The 16,817-nt window shown below is 44.5% G+C and overlaps 1 protein-coding gene across 1 annotated transcript; it reads left to right on the forward strand.

The window, feature by feature from the left end:
* Positions 1-5,059: 5,059 nt before the first annotated feature.
* On the forward strand, positions 5,060-16,339 carry LOC124045045 (neurexophilin-4-like). Its single transcript, XM_046364257.1, has 2 exons — positions 5,060-5,300; positions 14,989-16,339. The coding sequence occupies exon 2, from the start codon at positions 15,261-15,263 to the stop codon at positions 15,756-15,758; it is 498 nt and encodes a 165-aa protein (XP_046220213.1). The 5' UTR covers positions 5,060-5,300; positions 14,989-15,260; the 3' UTR covers positions 15,759-16,339.
* The last annotated feature ends 478 nt before the right edge of the window (positions 16,340-16,817 follow it).

Genomic DNA, 16,817 nt, shown 5'->3' on the forward strand with positions numbered 1-16,817 from the left:
AAAAAATAAAGTTTACACACTCTCAGGAATGTCATACATGATGGATCACTAGCTTCCCTACAGAAAATACACTAACCACATATCCACATATCTAGATGGCCGGGCGGGGTAGGTGTGGAGCCAGAGACAGCAGTGGGGTCAAACTGTAGAACCAAGTTCCAACATTTGAACATAAAAATGTATTTTTTAAAACAAACCTACACTACATTTTATCTCTGGGACCTTCAGGATGACAAATCAGAGCAAGATTACTGAATGTAAGTACATTATTTACCTTCAGAGGTGAATGTATCAAACCAGTTGCCGTGATAAAAGTTTTGTTGTTGTGTACTATACTCAAACAATAGCACTGTATTTTTCCTTTCTGTAATAGCTACTGTAAACTGGACTATACAGTTAGATTAACAATAATATAAGCTTTCTGCCCATATAAGACATGTCTATGTCCCGGAAAGTTGGCTGTTATACACAACATTTTCTAGTCACATTATCGCATATTGAACAACAACCGTCCCGGTTTAGGAACACCGATCACGTAGAGGTTTAAAAAGAAAGTTGATTCCAGATTTGTTGAAATGCCACAAGCTTCCCGAATTCAATTCATTACATCACCCTCCCTGTCCCTGTTGGGCCTTGAAATGCACACATGACTGTAAGTCGCTTTGGATAAAAGCGTCTGCTAAATGGCATATATTATTATTATTATTATTAAATGGGAGGTCAGGGGCCTCGAAATGAACATGCCTCTTGGTTACTTTGATGCCCTACTGATCACTGTGAAGGTCATGCACACAACTATGGCACAGGTAGTGGCATTTTACACCTACTAAGAGTTAGAAATCTAGTCTGGTAAAAGTAGCACATAGCAGGCCTATACGTAGAAATTGTAACAATATATCTTGTAGAAAATGTTGCATATAAAAAGGCCTACTTACTGGCCTGCTACACCAGACACAAAGTACTCTTAGCAGGTAGGCTACTCAACTGTTTTCTTACCCTGTTTTTATTTTTTATTTATTTTACATAGGATCTAGCACCTACCATCGGGAGTCTATGTTAGGCTATACTGAACAAAAATATAAACGCAACATGCAACAATTTTAAATATTACATAAGGAAATCAGTCAATTACAATAAATTCATTAGGCCCTAATCTATGGATTTTACATGACTGGGAAAACAGGTATTGTTGGTCACAGATACCGTAAAAAAAAAGGTAGAGCCGTGGATCAGAAAACCAGTCAGTATCTGGTGTGACCACCATTTGCCACAGGTAACACATCTCCTTTGCTTAGAGGTGATCATCAGGCTGTTGTTTGTGGCTTGTGGAATATTGTCCAACTCAAGTTTCAAGTTTTAATGTCACATGCAAATGTTCACATGTACAGTGAAATGCCTTGATTGCAAACTCAAAATCCAACAATGCAAGAATCAGGAACATTGTAATCCTAGAGAAAAAAACATGAGAAATAAGAAAAAATATGAACACAATAAGTAAGTAAGCATACTATATACAGAGTCAGTTCCAATACCAGATTTACAATGTGCAGGAATACTGGAGTGATGGAGGTAGATATGTATAAGGATAAGGTGACTGGGCATCAGGATATAAGATAAACAGAGTAGCAGCAGCTTGTATGTGAATGGGTGTGCGTGTGTGTGTAGAGTCAATATAAATGTATGTGAATATTATGTGTGAGTGAGCAAAAGATGGAGTGAGTGTGTGAATGTGTAGGGCCCGGTGAGTGAGCAGATGGAGTGAGTGTGTAGGGCCCGGTGAGTGTGCATAGAAAGAAAAACATAAAAAGGTCGATGAGGATACAGTGAGGGAAAAAAGTATTTGATCCCATACTGATTTTGTACGTTTGCCCACTGACAAAGAAATGATCAGTCTATCATTTTAATGGTAGGTTTATTTGAACAGTGAGAGACAGAATAACAATTTAAAAAATCCAGAACAATGCATGTAAAAGAAAATGTTATAAATTGAGTTGCATTTTAATGAGGGAAATAAGTATTTGACCCCCTCTCAATCAGAAATATTTCTGGCTCCCAGCTGTCTTTTATACAGGTAACGAGCTGAGTTTAGGAGCACACTCTTAAAGGGAGTGCTCCTAATCTCAGCTTGTTACCTGTATAAAATATACTTGTCCACAGAAGCAATCAATCAGATTCCAAACTCTCCACCATGGCCATGACCAAAGAGCTCTCCAAGGATGTTGGTGACAAGATTGTAGATCTACACAAGGATGGAATGGACTACAAGACCATCGCCAAGCAGCTTGGTGAGGAGGTGACAACAGTTGGTGAGATTATTCGCAAATGGAAGAAACACAAAAGAACTGTCGATCTCCCTCGGCCTGGGGCTCCATGCAATATCTCACCTCGTGGAGTTGCAATGATCATGAGAATGGTGAGGAATCAGCCCAGAACTACACGGGAGGATCTTGTCAATGATCTCAAGACAGCTGGGACCATAGTCACCAAGAAAACAATTGGTAACACACTACGCCGTGAAGAATTGAAATCCTGCAGCGCCCACAAGGTCCCCCTGCTCAAGAAAGCACATATACATGCCCGTCTGAAGTTTGTCAATGAACATCTGAATGATTCATAGGACAACTGGGTTAAAATGTTGTGGTCAGATGAGACCAAAATGGAGCTCTTTGGCATCAACTCAACTCGCCGTGTTAGGAGGAGGAGGATTACTGCCTATGACCCCAAGAACACCATCCCCACCGTCAAACATGGAGGTGTAAACATTATGCTTTGGGGGTGTTTCTGCTAAGGGGACAGGACAACTTCACCGCATCAAAGGGCCGATGGACAGGGCCATGTACCGTCAAATCTTGGGTGAGAACCTCCTTCCCTCAGCCAGGGCATTGAAAATGGGTCGTGGATGGGTATTCCAGCATGACAATGACCCAAAACACACGGCCAAGGCAACAAATGAGTGGCTCAAGAAGAAGCACATTAAGGTCCTGGAGTGGCCTAGCCAGTCTCCAGACCTTAATCCCATAGAAGATCTGTGGAGGGAGCTGAAGGTTCGAGTTGCCAAACGTCAGCATCGAAACCTTAATGACTTGGAGAAGATCTGCAAAGAGGAGTGGAACAAAATCCCTCCTGAGATGTGTGCAAACCTGGTGGCCAACTCCAAGAAATATCTGACCTCTGATTGCCAACAAGGGTTTTGCCACCAAGTACCAAGTCATGTTTTGCAGAGGGGTCAAATACTTATTTCACTCATTAAAATGCTAATCAATTTATAGCATTTGACATGTGTTTTTCTGGATTTTTTTGTTGTTATTCTGTCTCTCACTGTTCAAATAAACCTACCATTAAAATTATAGACTGACAATTGCTTTGTCCGTGGGCAAACATACAAAATCAGCAGGGGATCAAATACTTTTCCCCCCTCACTGTACAAGGTTAACTCAGATAGTCAGTGTAGCTATATTGTTAGCTATTTATCAGGCGTATTACTTGGGGATAGAAGCTGTTCAAGAGCCTTTTGTTGCCAGACTTGATGCACCGGTACCGCTGGCTATGCAGAAGCAGAGAGAATAGTCTATGGCATAGGTGGTTGGAGTCTTTAATGATTTTCCGGGCCTTCCTACTACACCGCCTGATATAAATGTCCTAAATGGCAGGGAGCTCGGCTTCAGTGATGTACTGGGCTGTCCGCACCACCCTCTGTAGTGCCATGCGATGGTGCTATTGCCTTCCCAGGCAGTGATTCAGCCAGGTAAAATGCTCTCAATGGTACAGCTGTAGAACTTTGAGGATTTGAGGGAACATGCCAAACTTTTTCAATCTCTTGAGGTGGAAGAGGCACTGTCGTGCCTTCTTCACGACGGAACTTGAAGTTGTCTACCTGCTCCACTGCGAGAAATTAACATAAAATTCTCTGGCAACAGCTGTGGTGAATATTCCTGCAGTCAGCATGCCAATTGCACGCTCCCTCAAAACTTGAGACATCTGTGGCATTGTGTTGTGTGTCAAAACTACACATTTTTGAGTGGCATTCTATTGTTCCCAGCATAACATGTACCTGTGTTATGATCATGCTATTTAAACATCTTCTTGATAAGCCACACCTGTCAGGTGGATGGACTGTCTTGGCAAAGGAGAAATGCGCACTAGGGAAACAAAGAAATTTGTACACAAAATTTGATCAAAATTAGCATTTTGTGCAAATGGAGTATTTCTGGGATCTTTTATTTCAGCGCTTAGATTTCGGTTCAGTGCATGTTGACAAAGGAATTTGGACCACTTGGTTAAAAAAAAGACGGGCAATTGAGAAACGATAATTTCCCTGCCTTATCAGGCTGTTTCCACACACACATACCAAGACTGTACGTAAGATAGTCAGCAGCAACCACCAATAGTCTACAGAAACTATCCACATTTGGCACACATACTGACACTATGCTGGTACTGTCTTTATATTCCCCACTCCCCAGGGAGAGATTTCCTGTCATTGTGTCAGCCTCCCAGTGGCAGAACCAGGGACATAGGGGTAGGCTGTCAAATTGTGCTGCTTAAGAAGTCACATCTCTGGGTAAGAGTCGTAACGAGCCAGGAGGTTTGGTGACAGATAGACAGTAGCAGAGTGGTAACAAGCCTCCATACCACCATCCTGTAAGATTTCCTCTGGAATTTATTACCAGATTCATGAGAGGGTCTTTATGATTTTAATGCTCTCACATGCTGCCCACAGTTGATAGCGTACATATTAGGGATTCATTATATACTCCAATAGCTTCACAATTGTAATTTTTGGACCATGATCTATATTTACCATGGTCAATTTCAAAAGAATGCCAGCTACAAAGTGTAGGTGGTTTGTGAAATTATGCTCTTTTACATGAGTTCTAATTTGCTCTCATTATACAATGATGAGAAGCAAACTGACATGTGCATGTATGGCACAGACAGAAAGGGAGAGAGAATGTGCGGGGGAGAGCGTGAGAGCGCAAATGAAAATGCAGGGGCTGTCTAATAATATAAGCAGGGTAGATCTCTCAAACAAATTCCTGATGTTCTCTTTCCTCCCAGTTCATCCTGTTTTCACAGAGCTATGGACCTCACGATAAAATGTTATTGAAGCCACTAACAAAATGTGATTTGACTTTCTTGTTAGTCTAAAGGGTTCTACGTTTTCTTCCAAGTGGATTGCTGTCAGACTTTGATTGATTGCCCCGGTGTCCAGATTTGTACGTCAACATAAGACATTCAGAGAAGAAATGAGGGTACTATTATTCAACTTTGCCACCTTCAGTCTGTGGCTTCTACCGACGGTAAGCTATTTCACATATTTCACATGACAAGTGCAGGCAATCATTTTCCGATAAACAGGTGTTATTCCGAGAGTTAAAGTAAAAATGTGTATTTTTTCCATGTGTTTTTTATAAAATAACAATAGTACTTGGCTCTTTGTGCCCATTCATGCTTAGGTGCCGTCCATATGTCTGTGGCGTTGCCCAATTGCTTTTGGTTCTTATTTGAGAAGAGGAGTGAGTAAACTGTGAACCTGACCAGTGACCACTTTGATGCACCAAACCTTTCTGAACAGAAATATAATGGCAACATGTCAAGTGTTGGTCCCGTGTTTCATGCACTGAAATAAAATATCCCAGAAATGTTCCATAAAAAGCAGATTTCTTTCTAATTGTGTGCACAAATTTGTTCACATCCCTGTTAGTAAGTATTTCCCCTTTTCCAAGATAATCCATCCAGCTGACAGGTGTGGCATACCAGGAAGCTGATTAAACAGCATTACACAGATGGATGTTGTGCTGGAAACAATAAAAGGCCACTCTAAAATGTGCAGTTTTGACACACAACAAAATGCCACAGATATCTCAAGTTGAGGGACCATGCAATTGCCATTATGACTGCAGGAATTTCCACCAGAACTCTTGCCAGAGAATGTTAATTTCTCTACCATAAGCCGCATCCAACGTTGTTTTAAAGAATTTGTCAGTATGTCCAACCGGCCTCACAACCGCAGACCACGTGTATGGCGTTGTGTGGGCGAGCGGACTGCTGATGTCAATGTTGTGAACAGAGTGCCCCATGGTGGCGGTGGGGTTACGTTATGGGCAGGCATGAGCTACGGACAACGAACACAATTACATTTTATTGATGGCAATTTGAATGCACAGAAATACCATGACAAGTTCCTGAGTCCCGTGTCTTTTAAAGTACCTGTGACCAACAGATGCATATCTTTATTCCCAGTCATGTGAAATCCATAAATAAGGGCCTAATTGAATTTATTTCAATTGACTGATTTCCTCATATGAAATGTAAGTCAGTAAAATCTTTGAAATTGTTGCATGTTGCATTTATATTTTTGTTCAGTATAATAAAGCATAAATATGTCCTAGATTAAATTCCCATTATATCGCCCATCTATCCCTGGGGCAAGAAAACAACTGGATCATATAAATGATCTGAATAATTATTCCGCTGAACATAGAGGGAGTACTTGTTATGCAGGTGAATGAGGACCCAAAAGCGACTTGGCGAAAACAGAGTCTTTAATCCAGTTAAAGGAAATAGCAATACTCCTAGACAAATCGGAGCGGTAAATAAAGCATAAAAAACAATTCCACTCGTAATCACGAGAAATGACTGGAGACTCGATAATAAACTGCAGGTTGCCTCGGGAAGGCACTTGACCGTAGCAGACTCAGACACCTGCTCACCACGCAGCATCTGAGGGAAACACGACACGACAGGGCGATACAAAGACACAGCACGGTGAACAATATACAAGGATCCGACAGGGCAGAAACGGAAAACAAGGGGAGAAATAGGGACTCTAATCAGGGGAAAAGATAGGGAACAGGTGTGGGAAGACTAAATGATTGATTAGGGGAATAGGAACAGCTGGGAGCAGGAACGGAACGATAGAGAGAAGAGAGAGAGGGAGGGAGAGAGAAAAAGGGGAACGAACCTAAAAAGACCAGCAGGGGGAAAACGAACAGAAGGAAAAGCAAAATGACAAGACAATATAAGACAAAACATGACAGTACCCCCCACTCACCGAGCGCCTCCTGGCGCACTCGAGGAGGAATCCTGGCGGCAACGGAGGAAATCATCAATCAGTGAACGGTCCAGCACGTCCCGAGACGGAACCCAACTCCTCTCCTCAGGACCGTAACCCTCCCAATCCACTAAGTATTGGTGACCCCGTCCCCGAGAACGCATGTCCATGATCCTACGTACCTTGTAAATAGGTGCGCTCTCGACAAGGACAGGAGGGGGGAGGGAAGACGAACGGGGGTGCGAAGAAAGGGCTTGACACAGGAGACATGGAAGACAGGATGGACGCGACGAAGATGTCGCGGAAGAAGCAGTCGCACAGCGACAGGATTGACGACCTGGGAGACACGGAACGGACCAATGAACCGCGGAGTCAACTTACGAGAAGCTGTCGTAAGAGGAAGGTTGCGAGTGGAAAGCCACACTCTCTGGCCGCAACAATACCTTGGACTCTTAATCCTACGTTTATTGGCGGCTCTCACAGTCTGTGCCCTGTAACGGCAAAGTGCAGACCTCACCCTCCTCCAGGTGCGCTCACAACGTTGGACAAACGCTTGAGCGGAGGGAACGCTGGACTCGGCAAGCTGGGATGAGAACAGAGGAGGCTGGTAACCCAGACTACTCTGAAACGGAGATAACCCGGTAGCAGACGAAGGAAGCGAGTTGTGAGCGTATTCTGCCCAGGGGAGCTGTTCTGCCCAAGACGCAGGGTTTCTGAAAGAAAGGCTGCGTAGTATGCGACCAATCGTCTGATTGGCCCTCTCTGCTTGACCGTTAGACTGGGGATGAAACCCGGAAGAGAGACTGACGGACGCACCAATCAAACGACAGAACTCCCTCCAAAACTGTGACGTGAATTGCGGACCTCTGTCTGAAACGGCGTCTAACGGGAGGCCATGAATTCTGAACACATTCTCGATGATGATTTGTGCCGTCTCCTTAGCGGAAGGAAGTTTAGCGAGAGGAATGAAATGTGCCGCCTTAGAGAACCTATCGACAACCGTAAGAATCACAGTCTTCCCCGCAGACAAAGGCAGACCGGTAATGAAGTCTAGGGCGATGTGAGACCATGGTCGAGAAGGAATGGGGAGCGGTCTGAGACGACCGGCAGGAGGAGAGTTACCTGACTTAGTCTGCGCGCAGTCCGAACAAGCAGCCACGAAACGGCGCGTGTCACGCTCCTGAGTCGGCCACCAAAAGCGCTGGCGAATAGAAGCAAGAGTGCCTCGAACACCGGGATGACCAGCTAACTTGGCAGAGTGAGCCCACTGAAGAACAGCCAGACGAGTGGAAACAGGAACGAAAAGAAGGTTACTAGGACAAGTGCGCGGCGACGCAGTGTGCGTGAGTGCTTGCTTAACCTGTCTTTCAATTCCCCAGACTGTCAACCCGACAACACGCCCATAAGGAAGAATCCCCTCGGGATCAGTAGAAGCCACAGAAGAACTAAAAAAGACGGGATAAGGCATCAGGCTTGGTGTTCTTGCTACCCGGACGGTAAGAAATCACAAACTCGAAACGAGCGAAAAATAACGCCCAACGAGCTTGACGAGCATTAAGTCGTTTGGCAGAACGGATGTACTCAAGGTTCTTATGGTCTGTCCAAACGACAAAGGAACGGTCGCCCCCTCCAACCACTGTCGCCATTCGCCTAGGGCTAAGCGGATGGCGAGCAGTTCGCGGTTACCCACATCATAGTTGCGTTCAGATGGCGACAGGCGATGAGAAAAATAAGCGCTGGAAGCGCTGGGATAGAATGGCTCCCACGCCTACCTCTGAAGCGTCAACCTCGACAATGAATTGTCTAGTGACGTCAGGAGTAACGAGGATAGGAGTGGACGTAAAACGTTCTTTTAGAAGATCAAAAGCTCCCTGGGCGGAACCGGACCACTTAAAACACGTCTTGACAGAAGTAAGAGCTGTGAGAGGGGCAGCAACTTGACCGAAATTACGAATGAAACGCCGATAGAAATTAGCGAAACCTAGAAAGCGCTGCAACTCGACACGTGACCTTGGAACGGGCCACTCACTGACAGCTTGGACCTTAGCGGAATCCATCTGAATGCCTTCAGCGGAAATAACGGAACCGAGAAAAGTAACGGAGGAGACATGAAAAGAGCACTTCTCAGCCTTCACGTAGAGACAATTCTCTAAAAGGCGCTGGAGAACACGTCGAACGTGCTGAACATGAATCTCGAGTGACGGTGAAAAAATCAGGATATCGTCAAGATAGACAAAAACAAAGATGTTCAGCATGTCTCTCAGAACATCATTAACTAATGCCTGAAAAACAGCTGGCGCATTGGCGAGACCAAACGGCAGAACCCGGTACTCAAAATGCCCTAACGGAGTGTTAAACGCCGTTTTCCACTCGTCCCCCTCTCTGATGCGCACGAGATGGTAAGCGTTACGAAGGTCCAACTTAGTAAAGCACCTGGCTCCCTGCAGAATCTCGAAGGCTGATGACATAAGGGGAAGCGGATAACGATTCTTAACCGTTATGTCATTCAGCCCTCGATAATCCACGCAGGGGCGCAGAGTACCGTCCTTTTTCTTAACAAAAAAAAACCCCGCCCCGGCCGGAGAGGAAGAAGGCACTATGGTACCGGCGTCAAGAGACACAGACAAATAATCCTCGAGAGCCTTACGTTCGGGAGCCGACAGAGAGTATAGTCTACCCCGAGGAGGAGTGGTCCCCGGAAGGAGATCAATACTACAATCATACGACCGGTGAGGAGGAAGGGAGTTGGCTCGGGACCGACTGAAGACCGTGCGCAGATCATGATATTCCTCCGGCACTCCTGTCAAATCGCCAGGTTCCTCCTGAGAAGTGGGGACAGAAGAAATGGGAGGGATGGCAGACATTAAACACTTCACATGACAAGAAACGTTACAGGATAGGATAGAATTACTAGACCAATTAATAGAAGGATTATGACATACTAGCCAGGGATGACCCAAAACAACAGGTGTAAAAGGTGAACGAAAAATCAAAAAAGAAATAGTCTCACTGTGGTTACCAGATACTGTGAGGGTTAAAGGTAGTGTCTCAAATCTGATACAGGGAAGATGACTACCATCTAAGGCGAACATGGGCGTAGGCTTGTCTAACTGTCTGAAAGGAATGTCATGTTTCCGAGCCCATGCTTCGTCCATGAAACAACCCTCAGCCCCAGAGTCTATCAAGGCACTGCATGTAGCACCCGAACCGGTCCAGCGTAGATGGACCGACATAGTAGTACAGGATCTAGATGGAGAGACCTGAGTAGTAGCGCTCACCAGTAGCCCTCCGCTTACTGATGAGCTCTGGCTTTTACTGGACATGAATTGACAAAATGTCCATCAAATCCGCAATAGAGGCACAGGCGGTTGGTGATCCTCCGTTCCCTCTCCTTAGTCGAGATGCGAATACCTCCCAGCTGCATGGGCTCAGTCTCTGAGCCAGAGGAGGGAGATGGTTGCGATGCGGAGCAGGGAAACACCGTTGACGCGAGCTCTCTTCCACGAGCTTAGTGACGAAGATCTACCCGTCGTTCTATGCGGATGGCGAGAGCAATCAAAGAGTCCACACTGGAAGGAACCTCCCGGGAGAGAATCTCATCTTTAACCACTGCGTGGAGTCCCTCCAGAAAACGAGCGAGCAGCGCCGGCTCGTTCCAGTCACTAGAGGCAGCAAGAGTGCGAAACTCTATAGAGTAATCCGTTATGGATCGATCACCCTGGCATAGGGAAGCCAGGGCCCTAGAAGCCTCCCTACCAAAAACTGAACGGTCAAAAACCCGAATCATCTCCTCTTTAAAGTTCTGGTAATTGTTTGAACAATCAGCCCTTGCCTCCCAGATAGCTGTGCCCCACTCTCGAGCCCAGCCAGTAAGGAGTGAAATGACGTAAGCAACCCGAGCTCTCTCTCTAGAGTATGTGTTGGGTTGGAGAGAGAACACAATATCACACTGGGTGAGAAAGGAGCGGCACTCCGTGGGCTGCCCGGAGTAGCAAGGTGGGTTATTAACCCTAGGTTCCGGAGGCTCGGCAGACCAGGAAGTAACAGGTGGCACGAGACGAAGACTCTGGAACTGTCCAGAGAGGTCGGAAACCTGAGCGGCCAGGTTCTCCATGGCATGACGAGCAGCAGACAATTCCTGCTCGTGTCTGCCGAGCATGGCTCCTTGGATCTCGACGGCAGTGTTACGAGCGTCTGTAGTCGCTGGGTCCATTCTTTGGTCGGATCCTTCTGTTATGCAGGTGAATGAGGACCCAAAAGCGACTTGGCGAAAACAGAGTCTTTAATCCAGTTAAAGGAAATAGCAATACTCCTAGACAAATCGGAGCGGTAAATAAAGCATAAAAAACAATTCCACTCGTAATCACGAGAAATGACTGGAGACTCGATAATAAACTGCAGGTTGCCTCGGGAAGGCACTTGACCGTAGCAGACTCAGACACCTGCTCACCACGCAGCATCTGAGGGAAACACGACACGACAGGGCGATACAAAGACACAGCACGGTGAACAATATACAAGGATCCGACAGGGCAGAAACGGAAAACAAGGGGAGAAATAGGGACTCTAATCAGGGGAAAAGATAGGGAACAGGTGTGGGAAGACTAAATGATTGATTAGGGGAATAGGAACAGCTGGGAGCAGGAACGGAACGATAGAGAGAAGAGAGAGAGGGAGGGAGAGAGAAAAAGGGGAACGAACCTAAAAAGACCAGCAGGGGGAAAACGAACAGAAGGAAAAGCAAAATGACAAGACAATATAAGACAAAACATGACAGTACTACTTCAGTGCACCTCACACTACCACAAAGCCATAGGTTACATATGGAAATCAATGGTAAGACATTCTTTATATCTATTGTAGAGGTTGATAGTTATGATGTTGTAGGCTATGAAGAGATATGTTGATCGTGATAACATAGGATAATGGCTTTGGGTAGAACTTCCTCAAAGTTAATTTCTCTTTATCTACGTTATCTTATTTTCAACATACCCCAGAGGACTCTGGTTCCCTAAAAACGTCTCATGGTGATGAATAATTCCAACTGATAGTTGTGTCTATGCATTTGTAAGGTCTCAAGATGTTCTCTTACTTAATGGCATTAATTACCAACTGGGCACAGATGTCCAGTTTTGATTTACATTTGGTTGAGTTGTCAACTGATGTGAATTCAATGTGAAATCAACAGAAAATGTCACCATGTCATGTGATTTAGGTTAAAAGTTGGGTGCAAAAAATATGAAATTCCCTTACTTTGATAGCTTTTCTCAAATCCAATCAGTTTTCCATGTTGATTCAACGTCATCACATTGAATTTCTGAATTTCTGAAATAAAGTGGAAACAACGATTTAACCAGCTTTTGCCCAGTAATGACACTGTTTCCACATTTAGAAAAGTTCATTACCTGTTATGAATGCACTGAAAAAAAAATCAGGAATTAATTCTAAGAATTCCCACTAAGGTTGAAGAACACCCATTCTTATTGAACTGGGATTATTTTCTAGACAGACTGAATTCATGCAATCAACCTATAGGCTATAATGCATTTTTGAGTCAACACCTTTCTATTCATGCACTAATAATCACTGGAAATATATGAGTCGCAAATTAGCATTTGATGGAACTCTATACGGTTTGCCTGTAAACATCCTCCTAAGGGTTGACAGCTGTGTCTGGTTAAACTGATCATTTGCTCAGCATACACAATCTGGAGAATCATACGGTTCATTTATTGCTCACTGTAGTTTGTCTAACACATTTATCATAGTGCGGCAACTCAGGTAGGGCGCTTCACTCAGGCGCACATCACAATACCTAAGCTTAAACAGCAGCACCATTTTGGTTAGATATTCCTTTCACAGAAGCTGATGGCCATAAGCAGTGTCTCCAACACAACTTTTTTTCTTCACTTCAGAGTTCCCCCAACATCATTCTCATGTATGATGATCATGTGAGTACAGTAATGATTATTTCCCATGCTAGACAATAAAGCAGTGAGAACCATGTTGTCATCTTTCACGGTCATCCCCATTGCCATGAGCTGAGATTCCCCATGTAAGGTTGTCTTCTAACCCAGCCACGGGCATGGCTGACACATCACCCTGCTAGTGGAGGAGATTAATGCAGTGGCTCAGAGTTCATTAGCCTGCTGAAGGTTCTGCAACGGGACTTTATTTAGACAGTGGATTACAGCCAGGAGAGTGGTCATAAAAAGGCATGCAGGGAGGGGAAATGTAGTTATAAGTATACTATACATTGATGATGTGTAGGCTAACATACAGTGAGATGGGTCAGGGTATATAGCAAGAATATATCAAATTAGCAATGAATGGGTAGGATTGGGAATATGCTATGCTGTATGGTATAATCCCATGGGCTTGGTATACAGTACAATGTAGTAAACTTTACAACCCACCGTTGTGCATACAAACAATTCACTGCAGATGCAATAACATCTGCAAATCTGTGTACATGGCCAACTCTGATTTGATTTGTAATATTGGATTGATAAAAATCAAAAACGACTTATGGGTTTATCAATATTTCTGTCTGTTTATGGAACACGTTGACAAGTGGTAGGCTTTCTAGGACAGTGAGAATCCTTATAAAGTTCCATCCAAGGATCATTGAGGAAGAACACTATTCGCTTTCCATTTTTAAATATTTATACATTTTTTTTACCCCTTCTTCATGGTATCCAATTGGTAGTTACAGTCTTGTCCCATCGCTGCTACTCCTGTATGAACTCAGGAGAGGCGAAAGTCGAGAACCGTGCGTCCCCCGAAACACAACCCAACCAAGCCGCATTGCTTCTTGATGTAACAGTATAGCTTCTGTCCCTCTCCTCGCCCCAACCTGGGCTCGAACCAGGGACCCTCTGCACACATCAACCACAGTCACTCACGAAGCATCGTTACCCATCGTGCCACAAAAGCCATGGCCCTTGCCGAGCAAGGGGAACAACTAATTCTAGGTTTCAGAGCGAGTGACGTCACCGACTGAAACACTATTAGCGCGAACCGCCGCTAACTAGCTAGCCATTTCACATTGGCCACATTGACACAATGCCCACTTAACCTGGAAGCCAGCCACACCAATGTGTCGGAGGAAACACCGTACACCTGGCGACTGTCAGCGTGCACTGTGCCCAGCCCACCACAGGGGTCACTAGTGCGCACTAGTGAGTTACTAGTGAGTCACTGCTGCGCCGGCCAAACCCCCCCCTAACTCGAACGATGCTGGGCCAATTGTGCGCCGCCCCATGAATCTCTGTCCAGAGCTGACATGGAAATGTCATGTACATGTTGTCTATTTATAATCTACATATTATACCAAGACTTTGGATGATTCATATCCACTGTATAACTAGAAATATACCATATCACCAAAATCTTCCAAAACTGAGATATGGTTATTCGGTTGAAGGGTTCAAGACAGATGGTTACAGCAGAGGACATGGAGCCAAGCTGACTTCACACTCAGCTGTGTCTGACAGTCACCGTTATCAAGGGTGTAGCTTACTGCAGCAGAGTCTATAATCTAATGTTATACACAACCAACCAATGAAACACTCCTTGACTACAATGGCTCAGGCCATGAACAAAGAGACTGCATCCAATGTTTTTTTGAGTGGATAATGGACCGATGAGATGAACCATCTTTTCATACATTTTCATGAGCTCATGACATCATCCCATCATTTTTAGCATGTCTTTGTCAATTCTCCATTAACGCTCATGTCCTCTTAATTGTATTTTTAGGATTACGTCCACACTGATCAGTAGATTTCTACCTAATGTACTTGATCAAGGTTATATTCATATAAAGACTCCAGGCACGTGACGATTGACAACAATTCATTAGATAGAGAGAGAGAGACAGACTGACAGAGAGAAAAAAATACTAAATGTATCCTTCATTCATGTGTTCACAGGTGCAAAAGGAGGATGCTGTGAAGACCTTGGACTATCTGAACCTCAGCCCATTTGACTCCCTCTCACAGCCCTCTCCCTATGACATAAGAAGGTTAGGGGTAGATGGAAACATTGGAGCTGCAATGAAAGTCAAACACCTTTCCAAAGACTTCCAGATCCTATCCACCAAGACTAAGCCCCAAACTATAGCTCTGCGGGCCCACATGGCTGGTCACAGAACCTCTCCCTACCCCTGGATCAGTCACAGTTACACTCCAAACCCAAGCCCCCCATGAAAGCACCTATCAAAGCTAAGAAGACCTTTGGCTGGGGAAACTTCTACCTCAACATCAAAACCACCAAGTTCAGCCTGCTGGTGACAAGTAAGATAGTGGACCACATCAACGGCACCTTCAGTGTGTACTTCCATCACAACTCGTCCCATCTGGGGAATATCTCAATGAGCATTGTTCCTCCCTCCAAACCCGTGGAATGGGATGATGTGGGAAGCCCGGAGCTCCAGTTCCAGAATCGGCCACAGTCTACCATCAATGAGCACCTGCAAGAGATGAAGGCCCTCAACTGCAGGGTGGAGTACCAGAGGACCAACAGGGCCAAGAAGACCAAACCCTGCCTCTATGACCCCTCCCAGACCTGCTACTCAGAACACACCCAGTCTCACGCCGCCTGGATCTGTGCCAAGCCCTTCAAGGTCTTCTGTGTATTCATCTCTTTTCTCAGCACCGACTACAAACTGGTGCAGAAGGTCTGTCCAGACTACAACTTCTAGGCAGATCTCCAGCAATTTGGTGGATGAGGATAGTCGATGAACTAGAAAGGTTGATAAGGCATCCCTATCCCAGTGGAGAAAGGGGCTTGCGCTGAACGGCAAGGATGGATGGTCCCACACCAACATTCAGGCCTCACACAGACATTCAGATGGAGAGCTTTGTGTTTAGTAGAATGGAAGTCAGCAGCATATGGACAATAACCTAAAAAAAATTGAAGGGTAGAAGACAGAAGATCAAGTAGGATAAGAGTAAGATTATTTTGTTAACTATTTGTAGTAAAATATTGACCTGGGGGGAGTGATGCCCTATGTGCATGCCAATTCCAGCACAACTCTAATCCCTGCTTTTGTTACTTGTGGTTATGTTTGGGGAAGTGTTCTGCTTATTTGTCACACGTTGCCCCTTACATGAACATTCACTGTTAGTTTGGGAGTATCCTAACGCAACCAAGGCAAGGTACCTGGATGTTGATTATTGAGTTTGGTCATACTGTATGATTCACATACGGAATCTACATTTGATTTAATTTTACAAGCAGATATGAAATGATGTATGATGGATAGCAAAATGTAGATTTGAAATGCATATTAAAATGAGTAGTTTTTTTGCTTGATGTGTTATTGAGTTCATACATCACACACTAAGTTTCCTAATGAGTTTGGACAACAACATTAGTAAGGAAAACTAACTGTACTGTACAGAAATTAAGCACCTGTTCTGGACAGAAACAAAGATCTGGAATTTAATTTGTGTGAATTAGTACTCAATTTGCACGCATCTCATTATCGGCTCTTCAAGACAGGCTCTCTCTATCACTGCCACAAATAGTGTTGGTGAGTGAGTATGTCCTGTGTATACTTACCTGTATACTTACCTGCTATTGCAACGTATTAAGTGTTTTTTAACCAGCCGACAATGTGCCAGTTTATAGGTACTACTAGGATAATACACGTAGCTGTCTTTCAGAGTTTTTTAATAGGCATATTGCACCTATAAGTTAGTCATATCTTTTGGCAGATGATTGGTTATGACTTTTCTTGATTTGTAAATGATATGTT

The sequence above is a fragment of the Oncorhynchus gorbuscha genome, linkage group LG10 (assembly GCF_021184085.1).
Source record: "Oncorhynchus gorbuscha isolate QuinsamMale2020 ecotype Even-year linkage group LG10, OgorEven_v1.0, whole genome shotgun sequence".
In the NCBI taxonomy this organism is placed as follows: Eukaryota; Metazoa; Chordata; class Actinopteri; order Salmoniformes; family Salmonidae; genus Oncorhynchus; species Oncorhynchus gorbuscha.